This window comes from Anabrus simplex, chromosome 10 (assembly GCF_040414725.1).
Source record: "Anabrus simplex isolate iqAnaSimp1 chromosome 10, ASM4041472v1, whole genome shotgun sequence".
In the NCBI taxonomy this organism is placed as follows: domain Eukaryota; kingdom Metazoa; phylum Arthropoda; class Insecta; order Orthoptera; family Tettigoniidae; genus Anabrus; species Anabrus simplex.
Window position 1 is genome coordinate 129,931,513 of NC_090274.1, and position 17,898 is coordinate 129,949,410.

The 17,898-nt window shown below is 39.0% G+C and overlaps 1 protein-coding gene across 4 annotated transcripts in view; it reads right to left on the reverse strand.

Moving 5' to 3' along the window:
* The window catches only part of Hip1 (Huntingtin interacting protein 1), a 604,867-nt gene that overhangs the window by 31,581 nt on the left and 555,388 nt on the right, over positions 1 to 17,898 (reverse strand). For all 4 annotated transcript variants that reach the window (XM_067154583.2, XM_067154580.2, XM_067154584.2 and 1 more), the window contains one exon: positions 15,845 to 16,074. In XM_067154583.2, coding sequence (XP_067010684.2) covers positions 15,845 to 16,074 — 230 coding nt within the window. The remainder of the gene's footprint in view (positions 1 to 15,844; positions 16,075 to 17,898) is intronic.

Sequence of the window (17,898 nt, forward strand, 5' to 3'; positions counted from 1 at the left end):
CAGAGACGTGAAAGCATGATCTTGAAACATGATATAACTTCTTCATTTAACCCAATTTTTTTACACAAGGTGTTACATTAAACAATACACATCTTACGAGGAGATAAAAACAGGGACGAATGTAGAAACAAATGCATCGTTGAGAAAGCAAAAGTTATACATATTAAAAATAAGCTTAACCACACATCTTGCAGTGCGAAAATATTTGCCTTGAATGATTTCCTGAATACAAAACGCACGCGCACACACTTCTGAAGAGCCAGCAGGCAGGAAAAAGTAAGGTGAAACCTTAAGAGTTCTTCTGAGAAAAGTTCATCATTTTTTCTATGTTCCGACTAACTAATGAAGTCTCCCTTGAGTTCCTGATAAACATACACAACAGGAAATTCTCCTTCACTCTCAACAATAGCTATAAAAGACCAACGGTAAATTGTATTTTAAATACTGTGCAGAGATGTGAAAGCATGATCTTGAACATGATATAACTTCTTCATTTAACCACCTTTGAAAGTCTCTCTCTATATTACATAGCTTCATTAACACCACCATTCTGTAGATGCACAAAATAATCTTGTAATCTTCACAGGTCCGGTATTCAGCTCGACAAGAATATAAAATTGGTATTAAGGAATACGTTTTCTGAGAGTTTGGAGGTTGACTGTGCCAGTATTTGTGGTGTATTGTTGCAGCGTTACGTGTAGGGTGGGGGCAGGTTTCTATGATGTTTATTGCGGGACATGAGACGGTAAAGCTATGGCGCGAGATGAAGAGGAACAGAGCGTGTTGGATAGTTTAGGTCTGGGGAGCGGCCATTGTTGGATTAGGAGGGGAGAGGGAAGGAGCGGTAGGGGAGGAGGAGTGGAAGGATGGGAAGTATGGAGGCTGATGTGGTGAAAGTGTGTGGCGTGACGAAGTATTATGCATAATCTGAAAGACAGATCTGTTTTTCGGGATATTCATGTTTTTGAAAAATTCAATGAGAAAGTTGAATAGGATCTTTGGTTTCTCTGAGATATCATTTAAGTTTAGGTTGGGATTGAAATATTGGTCTAAATGAATATACAGGTTTTCAGTGACGTCTAGGAAAGAACCTTTGTTTAGAATATCTAATACCTATCTAGTCCTTTTTCTAAATCAGGTGTATATAGGTTTTCTTGCCAAGACTGCAAAAGTTCTTACCTAGGGCAAACAGGACGCAGCTTTAAAATCAGATATGCAGAACATGTCAATGCCATAAAACACAACCGTTTCTCCGCGGTCGGCCTACATATAAAAGAATTTAAGCACAACTTTACTGAAATAAATCAAGATCTTGAGGTATTAGATATTCTAAACAAAGGTTCTTTCCTAGACGTCACTGAAAACCTCTATATTCATTTAGACCAATATTTCAATCCCAACCTAAACTTAAATGATATCTCAGAGAAACCAAAGATCCTATTCAACTTTCTCATTGAATTTTTCAAAAACATGAATATCCCGAAAAACAGATCTGTCTTTCAGATTATGCATAAAACTTTGTCACGCCACACACTTTCACCACATCACCCTCCATACTTCCCCTCCTTCCACTCCTCCTTCCCTACCGCTCCTTCGCTCTCCCCTCCTAATCCAACAATGGCCGCTCCCCAGACCTAAACTATCCAACACGCTCTGTTCCTCTTCATCTCGCACCATAGCTTTACCGCCTCATGTCCCGCAATAAAAATCATAGAAACCTGCCCCCACCCTACACGTAACGCTGCAACAATACACCACAAATACTGGCACAGTCAACCTCCAAACTCTCAGAAAATGTATTCCTTAATACCAATTTTATATTCTTGTCGAGCTGAATACCGGACCTGTGAAGATTACAAGATTATTTTGTGCATCTACAGAATGGTGGTGTTAATGAAGCTATGTAATATAGAGAGAGACTTTCAAAGGTGGTTAAATGAAGAAGTTATATCATGTTCAAGATCATGCTTTCACATCTCTGCACAATATTTAAAATGAAATTTACTGTTGGTCTTTTATAGCTATTGTTGAGAGTGAAGGAGAATTTCCTGTTGTGTATATTTATCAGGAACTCAAGGGAGACTTCATTAGTTAGTTGGAACATAGAAAAAATGATGAACTCTTCTCAGAAGAACTCTTAAGGTTTCACCTTACTTTTTCCTGCCTGCTGGCTCTTCAGAAGTGTGTGCGCGTGCGTTTTGTATTCAGGAATCATTCAAGGCAAATATTTTCGCACTGCAAGATGTGTGGTTAAGCTTATTTTAAATATGTATAACTTTTGCTTTCTCAACGATGCATTTGTTTCTACATTCGTCCCTGTTTTTATCTCCTCGTAAGATGTGTATTGTTTAATGTAACACCTTGTGTAAAAAATTGGGTTAAATGAAGAAGTTATATCATGTTTCAAGATCATGCTTTCACGTCTCTGCACAATATTTAAAATGAAATTTACCGTTGGTCTTTATAGCTATTGTTGAGAGTGAAGGAGAATTTCCTGTTGTGCATGTTTATCAGGAACTCAAGGGAGACTTCATTAGTTAGTCGGAACATAGAAAAAATGATGAACTCTTCTCAGAAGAACTCTTAAGGTTTCACTTTACTTTGTCCTGCCTGCTGGCTCTTCAGAAATGTGTGCGCGTGTGTTTTGTATTCAGGAATCATTCAAGACGAATATTTTCGCACTGCAAGATGTGTGGTTAAGGTTATTTTTAATATGTATAACTTTTGCTTTCTCAACGATTCATTTGTTTCTATATTCGTCCCTGTTTTTATCTCCTTGTAAGATGTGTATTGTTTAATGTAACGCCTTGTGTAATATAAATGCCTACATGCTAGCCTATTTCCCACATTTTGGCTGATGATGACACCAAACAGCGTCGAAACTAGTTCCAAGTGCAAATATATGTTATAAATAAACTATAACATTTTTGTATTGAAAAGGTGGACCCTTTTAAGTTTTCCTATCTTCCATTAGAGTGACTTGCCTATATAAGGGAAAACCTGTGTAAATTCTGTGTGTGTGTGTGTGTGTGTGTGTGTGTGTGTGTGTGTGTGTGTGTGTGTCACTGTAGACAAAGGGAACATGTGACGAGTTCTGGAGCTGATACCAATTGGATTATTTCAAGATTTGTAGCAGCTGAACGAGCCAACCAGGATAATGGACTGTAGCAGACCAGGTTCGAAGGCTGATACTCTCGTCTACAGCGCCGAGAGGATGGACAAGTAGAACTCTACCGTGGGTCTCCCGTGGAAGGAAAAATGACCACCACACAGATGAGTTGGATTTTTCTTTAGTTATGTTAATGTAAAATTAAGAGACCTAATTCTCCAGACAAACCATTTCTTTCTTTTCGAAAAGTCTTTCGTGAGGAGTAGTTTATTGTCAATATCCTAGCAAGTACGAGAAACATGGATAGAATAGTATGAAGTGATGAATGAGGGATACCTGGTTGGTGGGGAGCTCAGCTGATATGTACTATTAAGGCATGAACATCAAGAGAGAAGAGTCCTCACAGAGAGATCCAAAACTGTGTTATTTAGGAAGATAATGTTACAGACAGTCAGCAAATTTCCCTTGATTGTTGATTATTTTACCAGAATCTGTCTGGAGTGTGAAGTGCGGTGGTACCGGATGCTTGAAAATGGTGAGCAAAGAGGAAGGAATAATGATAGCCCAAGGAACTAGGATTCGCAGTATGAGAAGTAGACGATAAGATGAGAAATTCGAGTGTTATATTGCCCCAAGATGAAGGATGAGAGAACAGAGAATAATATTTCTTGGGAAGTCTGCAGTAATATGAAATAAATGGAATAAAAAAATTAATTGAGCAATAATAAGTATCCTAGGAAGTGAAATAGCAGCTGTAATTAGGTTACGGTCCGCCTTGGTTCATGAATGGGGCGACCATTCTCCCGGCGTGACAAACGAACGTGCGCTTGCTTTTATTTTAATTTTTTTGTCCTCCCTTCGCGTAGACTGCTATGTATTGAAGTTAAAAGCTATGGACCTTTGGATTTCACACTGTCTTTTTTTTCAATGGTTCGGTTTAAGAACGCTTGTGTTAAATGACAATATCACGATAACTTAGATGGTAGTTAATAAATAATTACATATCCCCCCAATGTCCCGCAGTATGAGGCAACAGAGAGCTAGGAATTTTCAGATATGTATCAGTCAGAAGGAGCCCGCTTCGAACCAAAGTCAGAATGAGGCAGCATGTGAAAGCAAATAAATAACTTGCAAATAACGTGTTTAAAAACTTAGTGATTCACCTAATCTTAACAACAGCTGAAGATGTTCCCAATTGAGAATGAAACATGTACTGTTTACAAATAAAAATTTGCTAAAAGGCAAATAAAAAGTATCAAAAAGGTGGAAGATTTTCTATTATTGTAAATCTCTGTGATTAGATTTTGATACGGAAAATGAAGCTGATTACTTGCAATGGTGGTGACCAACCGAAGCAAGTAAATTAAAAATAAAAAGATAGATGATGTTAATTGCCAGACTTCGATTATACTTTATTCCCAAATGAAGCTTGTGCTGAGTGAACGCCTTTCAGGCGAGTCCATGTAATTTGCTTATTTCTTTTCTTTTTTTCTTCCGTGTGCGGAGAGTTTATTGTAACAACGTTTTTTTTTTCTTATGCCACAATTCAGGAATAAACTGATATTCATGACCCCATTACATGATTCTTGACATTTCTAGCAGTGCTAAGCAGTATCCACTAGTTTCACATTAGATAAGACTCCATCTGAAGTATTTTCCTAAGTTCCTTTCTTTCTTCAGAACGTTACCACCCCCAACTGTTTGAGCATGCTGAGGCTAGCACAGAAAGTAGGAGGAGGGCAGTTTGAAGCCCATGTTGGCAATTCGGGCTGCTCTTCGATACAGTCTCATCCGAGATTGATTGTCAGGTTACGCTGATGCATTATTATGCTGGGTCTCCCATCCTAAGCCCAGCAGGGCGTACTAACTTCCTCCATTCACCTCGCATCACTCCACCACCGAAGCCTGTTTAAGCGTACAGCTTCATTAATAGAGTTCTATAATAGCCATTTATCTCCTCATTCCGAGAACTCTCTTGCCCTTGTTCCCATCAGTTTGTACCAGCGATCATTCTTGCTACTTCTAACTTAAAAGATATGCTGAGCCCACCCAGCTTTCACTCCCGTAAAGCAAAGTTGGTACGAAAATAGACCAGTGTAGTTTTGTTCGAGACCCAACTTCTTTCTAACAGAATACTGCTTCGCTGCTTGATTCAATCTCACTTACTATACTAACATCCTGTTCCAGTTTTATATCACCAATATGACATCACTTGAGTCTTGGAAAGGCTTTCAGCACAATCTGCTATTAAGACCAAGTCATTGGCATACGCCAAACTGAATCCCTCCCTGCCGATCCACGTAAACTATGAACAACAAGATTACAGCCTTGTCTAGCCGCTGTAGAACTCCTTCTGCCATCAATTTTCACTGCAGCCCAAATGTGAATTGCCTTTGATTGATTTTTGTAATCTACTCTTTATCCCGTAGTCCCCCAGCATGGTGAACATCTTTCCCTCGGTACCCTGTCATACGCCTTCTCTAGATCTACGAAACAAACAGAACTGTCTATTCCTCTCGTAGCATTTTTCAATTACCTGGCGCATACTGACAGCCCCTCTGTGGTCTGAAATCACACTGGTTTTAATCAAATTTACTCTCAACCACTGACTGCACCCTCCCTTAGTATATCGATCAACTAAATACCTCGATAATTGTAGCAATCCTTGCTGTTCCCTTATAGATAGCTGCATTTACTGCTTCCATCCAATCAGTACGTGAAGCCTGCCTTCCCACTATATTTCATCTATTCCTGCTGTTTTATGACAATGGAGATTATTTACTGTCGTTTCCACTTCACGAACATCGTTGTTTTCTTCCCCATGAGCTTGGTTGTTTGCAACGTCACCATAAAGATTTCCTTTTACGTTGAAGATTTTCAAAATATTGCTTCTACCTGTCCAGTGATTCTCTGGGATCTATTATTTCACCTGATTTACCCAAAACACTATTCATTGCCTTTTTCTCCTACCTTTCTAAGATTCTTTATTACTGTCTAGAAAGGTTTCTCTGTTGCCTGTTCTCGCATTTCCAGGTTATTACCAAAATCTCGTACGACTTTCTCGGACCAACAACTATTTGTTTTGCTCCATTTGCCTATTCCTCTCATAGCACCTGGTGCATACTAACAATCTGATCCATGTTTGAAGCCATTTCTGATACGCTGCCCTCACCTCATCATTCCACCAAGATGTTTGCTATTTACCATCTTATATGATATAGACTTTTTTGTGGGGGCATGGATAGAGGCATGGACATTGAGAAACGAAGACGAAAGAAAACTGGAAGCATTTGAGATGTGGATTTGGAGGAGAATGGAAAGTATACAATGGATAGAAAAAGTAAAGAATGAAGAAGTCTTGAGAAGAGTTGGGGAAGAGAGAAATATATTAAAGGTAATCAAGAACGGAAAGCACAGTTGGATTGGTCATTGGATGAGGAGAGATTGCTTGCTTGTAGAGGCTATAAAAGGAACAGTAAATGGAAAAAGACGAAGAGGGCTGAGAAGATATCAGATGCTGGACAGTATCACGGTAGAATACAAGTATGAGGAAACGAAGAGAAAGGAGACAGGAAGAGACAGGCAAGAGACAGGATTGCAAGGAGAGCTGCCATGTGAAGACCTGCCATACGGCAAAACACTGATCATGATGATGATGATGATGATGATGATATTAATTTAATTTTTCAATACTGATGGATGTTCAATTCATGAAATGTAATGATAGGATGTTTCCACTTAATCCTTACGTTCTGTGAATTTAATTTCCCATCTTTACATTGTTGTTTCTACAACAGCATCCCTGCGTGCAATCTTTCTTTCTATATCCTGAACCTTGTTACTGTCTACTGTTTGAAGTATTTCACTTATATCCATGTACGTCTAACTTTCTCGTTCTCGAAATTTTCTACCCTTATTTGACTCTAGACACTTTTCATGTTCTCTATCCTAGGCCTGGAGATACTTAGTTTTCTACAAATCAGATAGTGGTGTGTATCATAAAACAAGGAGGTGGAATAAATTTTAACAGCTGGCTGTAGAAAGTTCTCCAAATACTACTGTCCTGACCCATCTGAAGCCCAACCACAGCAAACCCCAAGTATGTGAATTCTACCTCAGAAGCGGAGGGGTGAGACAACAGCTTGGAATATCCTCGGAAGGTGCCATAGTGGAACACAGCTATCGCCCAAAATACCTTGGAGTAACACTTGATCGTAGCCACTGCCAAAACACAAAACACGTAACAAAATAGTATTGCATGTTATAAATTTCATATTAGAGCCCGTATTGTCAAAGTATCAACTTATGAAAATTTGAATTTATAATTCCGACCTTTACAATAGTGTAATTGTCTTTCTTCTTCTTCTTCTTCTTCTTCTTCTTCTTCTTCTTCTTCTTCTTCTTCTTTTATGACCACATAGGATCACTTTAGTCAGTCCGTCGTTCAGGTCTCTTTGAAGGGATTGTTCGGGCTTTGCGGTCCTCCCAGTACTTCTTCAGACGCTCCGATCTTCGTGCCCTTTCCTCAGTTGAAAATGTGCGTGTTGTTGGTTTGTTTTGTGTAAGGGTAAAGCGGAGGTTTGTATTCTTGAGTTTTGTATTCAATTTTATCTTATTTTTGGTGTCTTCTGTTGTAAGGCCTATTTCCTTCAGATCCTCTCTTACTTCTCTGATCCATTTACATCCTGTTGTGGTATTTTTTGAGACGAGATTGTGTTGTACTAGTTGTTTCAGAAGTCTTGAGTCCTGCATCCTCATGATATGTCCAAAGAATCCCAGTCTCCTCTTACGCATAGTATCTGTAATGGGTTCTAGCTCTTTGTACACGACTTTGTTAGGTATTAACCGCCACTGTCCATCTTTCTGATATTTTTTGTTGATACAGGTTCTTCCAATCCTCCTTTCAATTTTCTGAAGTCTGTCAGTCTTTGATTGTTTATTCAGGTAAAAGAGTGTTTCTGCTGCATATGTAGCTTCCGGTTTTATAACTGTGTTGTAGTGTTTTATTTTTGAATTTATTGATAGACATTTCTTTTTGTAGATATCCCATGTTAATTTTTGTGCTTTAGCTAATCTATTTGTTCTTACTTGGATTGAGATTTTTTCATTTAAGTTATGTGTTATTACTTCTCCAAGATATTTAAACTGAGTTACTATTTTGATTTTATTACCATTTATGGTGACTTCTTTTAGCTGTGTTGGTTTTTGGGGCATAATTTCTGTTTTTTCAAATGATATTTTGAGGCCAATTTTATTTGCAATGTTTTGAAGTTCTGATATCTGGGTTTTTGCTTCTTTTATGTCCACTGCTAGTAATGCTAAATCGTCAGCAAAACCCAGGCAATTTGTTTTGATTTTTCGGCCAATCTTTATTTTGGGGGGACATTTTCTAAACCATTCCCTCATTACCATTTCTAGAGCACAGTTAAATAATAGTGGTGAGAGCCCATCTCCCTGCCGTAGTCCAGTTTTAATTTCAAATGTCTCTGATGTTTCACCCCTAAACTTCACTTTTGACTTGGTATTGGTGAGAGTCAATTTTATCATGTTTATTAATTTGGGGTGTAGTCCAAGGTGTCTTAAAATTTTAAACAGAGATTCTCTATGGATGCAATCATAAGCTTTCTTGAAATCTACAAATGTTATCACCATATCTCTGTTTCTTCTCCTGTTATAGTCCATTATCAACTTAAGACTCATGATCTGATCAGGACAGCTCCTCCAGGGTCTGAAACCTCCTTGATATTCTCCTAGTTCTTTCTCAAGTTGTAAACTTATCCTATTAAGGATGATTATTGAAAATATTTTGTATGTTATGTCTAGGAGAGAGATTCCCCTGTAGTTATTAGGGTCGGTTTTGTCCCCTTTTTTGTGCAGAGGATGAATGAGGGCTGTTGTCCAGTGTTCTGGTAGTTCTTCTTTAATCCAGATAGAGACAAGTTGTTGATGGAGGGCAACTTTTGCTGAGGTTCCTGCATATTTCCAGATTTCCGCAAAGGTCTGATCTTCTCCTGGCGCTTTGTAGTTTTTTAATTTATTCAGAGCTTGGTAGACTTCCTTTATTGTGGGGGGATTGATGTTTTCTGGTGATGTTTTTATCGGGGTGTTGGTGTCCAAATGAAGGAGTTCTGTAGGTTCCTCACAATTTAAAAGCTTGTTGAAATGTTTAGCCAGAATTTCTGCATTGTCTTTATTGTTATGGGCCAGCTTACCATCTTCATCTTTCATCAGTAGGGTCGGGGGTTCATATTTTTGGAGCTGCTTTCTGAAGGTTTTGTAGTAGTCCCTTGATTTAGTTTTACTGAACTGTTCTTCAATTAACTGCAGGGTGTCCTTATGATGTTGTCTTTTTATTCTTCTTAAGACTTGGGTAGTTTCTTTTCTCTGTTTTACTAGCTTTTGATAGGTTATTTCTGTCTTTTGGGACTGATGTAATAGCCATGCCTGATGTCTTTTCTCCACTGTTTCATCACATTCACTGTTCCACCATTGGTGTTTTTTACGTGGTTTAATTGGAGCTAGGTCTTCTGCAATTTGTTTAAGGTTGTGTACTAAGTCTTCAAGTTTGTCTGTGATTTTTATTTTTTCAGTTGCTTTCTGGTAATTTTTGTTGTTGATTAGCTGGGTAGGATCTATTTTTCTTTTAGTTTTAAGGGCTTGCTTTTGTTGTCTCCTCTGGGGAGTGAGTTTAATTTTAATTTTAACTACGTAGTGATCTGAACCTGTGTCTATTCCTCGGAGGACTTTGACGTTATAGATCTCTTTGTGGTGGTATTTGTCCATGCAGACGTGGTCCAGTTGCCATTCTCCTTTAGTGTAGTCAGGGTGTTTCCATGTTTTGAGTTTTTGAGGTTTCCTCTTAAAACATGTAGATTTTGAGATTAAATTATGGTTTCTACACAGGTCAACTAGTCTCTCTCCATTTTTATTTGTTTTCTTGTGTGCTGGCCATTTTCCGATGATGTCACGGTATTTTCTTTCTCTGCCTAGTTGAGCGTTGAAGTCACCTATTAATAATTTTATATGGTGTTTGGGGATGTTATCTATGGTCTGGTCCAATAGGTCCCAAAATTCTCCTGTTTCCTCCTGGTCTTTTGAGGAGTTGTTTTTATCATTAGTGGGAGCATGGGCATTTATTATAGTATAGATTTTATTAGATGCCTTTAAGGTGAGCGTTGAGAGTCGTGGAGACTGTGATCTGAATTCTTGAACTGAGTTTATTATTTTAAGGCTGACCAAAAATCCTGTTCCAAATTGTGGGACATTCTTCATCACTCTCTTCCCGGGTATACCTTTATAAAGTCTGTACCCTTGAGATTCCAAGGCATCCTGGTCAGTGTTTCTAATTTCCTGTAATCCCATGATAAGAATTTTGTGTTGGTCCATTATGTCGGTGATCACTTTTAGTTTACCGGTTTGCATGAGTGAGTTTATGTTGTGTGTAGAGAAGTATGTTATCTGCTTTGGTTTGATTCTTGATTTTGTCTCATTCGTGTATGTAGTACTGGGGTATTTCCGTGCCTCCGACTTCACGGTATCTTTCAGGTGGCAGCCCACCGTATCCGAATGCTGCCTTCTCTGAACTCTTGGTTCAGCCGGTGGAGTATTCCTTAAAAGACCTTCCATGGTTGACTGTCAAGGTGTCACCTGTGTGGGACTAGGTCCCGAATTACAACTCTGGATGTGATCCAGTGAGGTGATAATGAGGCCGCTCCTCTGGAGTACAGACGCCTTGTGCAGCCGCCCCTAACCTGGAGAACAGACGCTGCATAATGGATTCCAGTGGCATTTCCTCCACTGTGGGGACCATCACCCCACCCAAAGGGGCTCATTCGCCCGAAGCCGTTGGCCCCCTTAGGGAGTCAGGTTATTTCCCGCCGCCCAACACTCGGCGTGTAATTGTCTTTATTAAAAAGACTACATTAGATTATACACGTGATACATGGCATCACCATCACACTGTTTTATGTACAATATGCATATAGTTTTATTCGCACAGCCACTCACGTTGTTTTAAATTGGACAATTCGTTATTTTTAAAAACAATTTAATCTGCGATTTTAACTGAACTTCATGCTTCATATCATGTTCATGCCGCACCATTTTAACATTCAAGTTTGACAAGACACCATCACACCGTGTCACAGGATCCAAAGACTTATTTATTTCAATGTGTCCTTACCTTATTTTTACCGTTTTGTATTTGTGATTGAAGATGTCCCACAAGAGGAGGAAGCATGTATCACGAGTATGATCTAACAGACTATTTAATAAAGACAATTACAGTACTGTAAAGGTGGAATTATACATTGAAATGTTCACAAGTTGACAACACAAGATGAGGTGCACGTCCACAAAGTCTGCGGACAATTGCCTGCCCAGTATGGTGCCAATCCGTGCATGCCATGTTGGCAGATACAGCTCTGAACGAGTCATACAGGATCATCATAGGCTCCCTCAGACGAACAAAGTGCAATGACTCCTCATTTGATTAGAAAGGAAGCTGCATTGTGTCAGGAGAAAATTGAGGCCATGGTAAATGAAAAGCACCCTCTATATGGATATATTCCCTCACAGTAAATAGAAAGATGGATAATCCCCCTAGTCAATACTACGTATTAAAATTGTACATTTAGATCTAAAAATGTAAACAAATTTTTAATACATAGTATTGACTAGGCGAATCATCCACCTCTCTACTAAGGAGACACTTCGGAGATAAAAATCGATATTTTGGTCATTTTGGGAATTTTTTATGACAGATTGAAAGGACTGAATTTCTTCTTTCTTGTCACAAAGTTATTTCGTTGAATTCAAATAATTTATCACTGTAATAATGCTTTGTTTGCCAGTCTACACACAGTAGAAATAGGCGTGGCATCTGTTGAACTGCGCTGTTATGTAACAATGTCACCGTCATGTTTCCATTTAATCAGGTATGCCTATTCTTCGCAATTACACATCCATGGGATGGGCCAAGAGCCCCCCTCCCCTTCTCCCAATATATTTATACAGACTCAAACTGTAAGATCTACCATATTTCTGAACAAATTTATAAAGCCTGTTATGGACTAATATTTTAGTACTCAACTATCATTGAGCAACATTTTATGCTTTTATTGGTATTCCTGAAGGCAACTACAATAGTGCCGACAACTATAAGCTTTGTTATTCTTGTATGTTTAATCTTTTTTGTGGGTTCTGTGGTGGTAGCCAGCCTGTTATTTTTGTGAAGTATGCGCGCAAGTAACTTCTTTTAGTTGCGTATAAAGATACTGTTATTATTGAAAGACAGTGTGCAGTAATAATTGATAGCTTGTATTCAAGGGGATAAACAATATGCGTAAACATGAACCAGCCTTAGCTAAGCAACGAATTGCTGAACTTTGGATAGGAAAGAGATGGGGATCAGCTATTACCAAACAGGAGTCTCCATTGAAGAAATCAGGGACAAAAGGCCATGAAATGTTATCGGAATCAGATTGTTCTCATCAGGAAAATGTCGCATCAACTTCAAGCCATGCAGGTACTGCACCTATAGCCGACAATCATGACATGACAGAAACTACAATCCCAATTGTTGCATTGTGAAAAACAAAACACAGGTGAATCATATTCCGTTCTCTGGAGAAGGAGAAGAAGAAGAAGAAGAGGAGGAGGAGACAAGCTTCCAGTTACCAGTATTCGTACAGAAGCTGCTAAGAAATGAAGGGAAGGAGAAACATACGGTTCTAGTAAAAAAATGAAATGGCATTTGGCTTTTAGTGCCGGGAATGTCCGAGGACAAGTTCAGCTCGCCAGATGCAGGTCTTTTGATTTGACTCCCGTAGACGACCTGCGCGTCATGATGAGGACGAAATGATGTTGAAGGCGACACATACACCCAGCCCTTGTGTCAGCAAAATGAACCAATTATGGTTAAAATTCCCGACCCTGCCGGGAATTGAACCCGGAACCCCTGTGACCAAAGGCCAGCACGCTAACCATTTAGCCATGGTGCTGGACATGGTTTTGGTGACTTTTTGATAATGAATCAAGAAGAAAACTTCACTTGAACTTTGCTTTAATTTTCCTGCCAATTGTAATTTTTACACTTAAATTCAATTTTTCTCCCATAATATTCAGTCAATTGTAACAAAATGTGTATGGCATATGTATCACAGCTATATTAAGAAACCTGCATATGGAATCTTTGATTCCAGAATTTTTTCAGGTTGTAGAGATTTTCAAGTCCAAAATTTTAGAACGTAAAAATTACACAAACTTTAATACGATATATCTCCTTATATAAATTATGTACAGAAAAATTGATAAGTAGTGCTTTTAAAAGAAGTATTATCTACCTAATTACAAATTTACATTAACATGTTAATTAAATTTAATGAAAAAAAGGAATTAATTTCAATTTCTTAAAAAACTATTAATTGTATATGCATGAAATTTTCATGATATCTCTACTTTTATTTAGGCGACATTCCAACCAAGTTTCGTGAAAATCCATGCATTAGGTGAAAATATCTTGATCTCCAGAGTGTCTCCTTAAGTCAATGGTCAAGATCACATCTCAAAGGAGTTTCTTCCCAAATCCTCCAGTTCTCGACTAAAGCTCAGAAAGAACTAAAATAGAACATGGAGCACCCAGACTGCAGAAACCACCAGGTCACGAGTTTAACTGGAAAACCTAGAAGACCCTAAACAGACTCCAAACAGCTGCAGAAACGTGCATGTGACCTGCACCCAGAACGTGGCTGATGCCATATAACACAGTGTTTTACTGTTACATTTGTATTACACTATATTTTAATGTTGTACAGAAAAACGTTCATTTTTTAATGCTTCCATGTTGTAATGTTCTGATATGAATAAAGTAAGAAAATTCCCTCAAACTTTTGTGACAAAAAAACAAACAAAAAAAATTGAGAGCCCGTTTTAAATACTTTTTGGATACACATTATTGTAGGTAATATAGATGTTGATTCCCATAGGGAACATGAAATATCTGTCCCGAATGAGTAAATTTATAATACCAATATAATGGTCCGTTATTGGACATTATAAATTTTCCAGCCAACCCATTCCTGGTTGCCTGCATTTCGCCCTCGTGTGCCTAGTTGGGCTCATCAGTTGGTACTTAGCACACCTACCAAGACGCAAGGCTAGTGCATACCGTGGAGGCAACGACGACGAAAATGTTTTTATTCCCCGCTCGGAGGGCGAGGCGGGCCCCTTAAAGCGTAACACGTTCTCTCGGGCCAAGGGAAGCGAACAGAACTGTGTGAGACAAGGAATGAGTGAGATGGGAAGGGCGATGTGACAAATTTAATGAGGTGGGCTACGGAGATGTGAATTTTAGGGGATTTTCGCTAGGATTGAAATTTAGAGAGGAGTACTAGGTAAGGAGATGCAAGGACGTAGTGAGATTAGATTATGAAGGGAAGATATTAGGTACCAAATGATATCGAGTGGCGGAGGTGGGTAAGGAAAGAAACTACATGGGTGAGGAGGTGGACGAGGTGAGAAGTTGGCTGCCTGCGGGCGGTGCTGAGAATTGTTGGATGTCTTACAGAAATGGGGAGGGGGAGATGGACAGTTCTACTCTATGACGTTGGCCATATATGTGTAAGCTCCGTGGTCAATGAGGCGTTCAACATCTGTGGCGCTCGGGATGTGGATGTGTACCATGAATGTTGGCCCTCATGCATTCTTGATGCGGAAGACTCGGCGGACTGCGATGTCTTCAGCTTGTAGTTGGTGAAATATGGTCCTTTCGGAGAGAGCCAGGTCCACTCCACGCATGACACAGCTGGACATTCTGTGAGAAGTTGGGGATGGCTGCGAGGTCGATGATGTTGCGGAGGCTGCTGTTCTGGGTGAAGCTGGCGAAGGTGGTGCGTCGACTGTAGTATACGTTGTTATAGGAAGTACATAGTGATGTGGAGGTTGTGGAGGGAAGTGAGGAGTGAAGAGGTGGGTGGCATGTGACAACTGTTGTAACAGTGATCTGTGAAGTAGTGAGGGTAGATGTCGGAGTGGTCAATGTGATGGTGGTGGTCGTGGTGGTATAGAAATTTGACGAAGTCTGTAGTTGTGGTGGCTGGAAAATTTATAATGTCCAATAACGGGCCATTATATTGGTATTATTGTAGGTGATAGCGTTATTAAAAGAATTATGACCGAACGCGATAGCTGCATTCACTATAGTGCGGCCAGTATCAAGCATTCGGGAGATAGTGGGTTGGAACACTACTATTGGCAGGCCTGAAGATGGTTTTCTGTGGTTTCCCATTTTCACACAAGGCAAATGCTGGAACAGGCCACGGCTGCTTCCTTCTCACTCCTAGCCTTTTCTGTCCCATCATCACCACAAGACCTGTGTGTGTCGGTGCGACGTAAAGCAACTTGTAAAAAATGTTTTAAAAAATTATAATGTATATGACTCAAAGTAATACTGTACCTAAAGGCGTGTCAAAAATTTGAATGTAATTTGTTGCTATCTGCATGTATTTTGTTAAAAGATGAACACAGTTTGATACTCTTAGTTATGACCCAACAAAATAGGCTAAAAACATGTCAGGTGCCATTAATTAAAACATTAAATAATTAATTCAATCATTAGAAAAGCCTTTTGTACATAAAAAATAAAAATAAACCTTATTATCAAAGGATGAAAACAACGCAAATCTATATTCAATATTTGCTTTAAGCAGGTCTTGGAAGGCTGTATTTAAAACATACCATTGTCGTCGACCATCTGCGAACAAGACTTGGAGGTTGCTACCACTTGGCCCGTGGCCTGAGTCACTCCTTTGGATGCTTTGGACAGTTCCAGGAGGTTGCTGCTGTTCCTGTCTGCCTTCACTCGACTCGCCACCACCAGCTGCGCCGTGCTCGCCGCAATCTCCTGCGACGCCACCACTAGCTGCTCAAACTTGCCCTGGCCACTCACCACCTTGTCAGCCGCCGTGCTGAAACAAGACAGTCTTGTTGGTTTGAAGATGCATAGGAAAAAAGTTACATTTTTTCTTTACAGAATATACTTTCCTCTTATCAGCTAATGTTGGACGACTTGAGTTGCACACACTGTAGTGCCGAAGTCACAGACTGCTCAATGGGACGATGGGGTAGTCTATCCATTATCTAATGTGACCCACGAACTCTAACAGACCAAAAGCTGCCAACAACTGTTGTAGAACAATCACTACACATATTGAATGGCTAAGAAAGCTTCTTATACCAGAGTAGTTGTAGATTACAATGAAAGAGGTTAATTGTGCTAAATGTTATATTATAAATCCCGATCATTAATGATTTCAATTGAACTTGTTACGCCTTATTCTTACGTTACAGGTCACAACACTCCATAACCTTTTCCTTGCTACTAATCACAATGCTGTCATTTATGCCCACTCAGAGACCTGCTCACCCCCTTGAAGTGTCTGGTGCGAGATACATTAGAAAATGTCCTTTAACTTTGATTCGAGCCGCCTAGATGTAAAACTGGCCATGTTCAAGTGGTCAAAATTTTCAGAAGAGACTAAACAAGTGTTTACAAAATGTGTAATTGTTGTAAACATTTATTGAGTTTGGAGATGGCTGCTTTTGCAGCAGACAGGTTTACAACAAACTGAAAGGCGTATGAAGTACAAAAATGTCTTTTATCATCTTAGCGGAAATATTATTAACATAGATAATAATATAGGACGCATGTTAAACAGTTCAGCAATTACTGTATGGCAGACAGAGTAAACCGGAACGTCGAAATTGACGAGCAGACAGCCAGATGGCGTCAAATCGAAATGTCTGCAAACGGTAGCTGAGGCCATACGATTATTATTATTTTACTGTATGAACTTACCGTAGAACACACACTAACCCCAGTTTCTGATAAATATTCACATATTTCTTCCTTACAATTTGTCACCATGATTTGTTTGAGTTTTACTCATGAGTTTCTCATAAAAACTAAGTTTATACATGTTTTGCCAAATTTACTGACTTCAGTTTTGCTAGGACAGATCACAAATAAATATCCAATTTTAAGCTAATATCTAGTAGTGGGACTTATTAGTCACATGTTTGTAGTTTCCAAGGTGGAAAACTGTTCCATGTTCTCTCTCTCAATGGTACTGAAACCACGAACATGCACTAAATTTTTTTGATGTTGGGGCGCACTTTCCATAAACCAGAAAGAGAGCACAGTCGTTAGAACAGAGTTTTAGAAACTGACAAACATTCAGACGACCTGAATCCCATCTTGCTACACACAGGTTGACCCATAAACAAAATTGCCATAGGGAACCAAGAAATCAAAATTGTAGATAAATTTAAATATCTGGGAGAAATCATAACATATAACCTCAATGAAAAGCTAGCATGGCATAACAGAATAAATAAACTGACCAGAGCACACAATATGTCACCAAGAATACCTACAACAAAAAAGGCCTGTCAATAGCAACAAAATTAAAACATTACAAAACAGTCACTCAACCAAAAATAGCATACGCAAGCGAAACCATCTTCAAAACAACTAACACTGCACAAACAGACAAACTACTCAAGATAGAGAGAACGTGCATCAACAAATCATACCAAAGAGATGGACACTGGAGAGTAGCTTCTAATGAAACAGTCTACAAGGAAATAGAACCAGTAATGAGCTCAATCAGGAAGAAACACATTTCATTTTTTGGACATCTAATCAGGACACCAGAGAACAGGATCATCAGGAGAATAATAGAAAAATTGTGGAATAGTAAGTGCAACATTAAGTGGATTACAGAAATCAA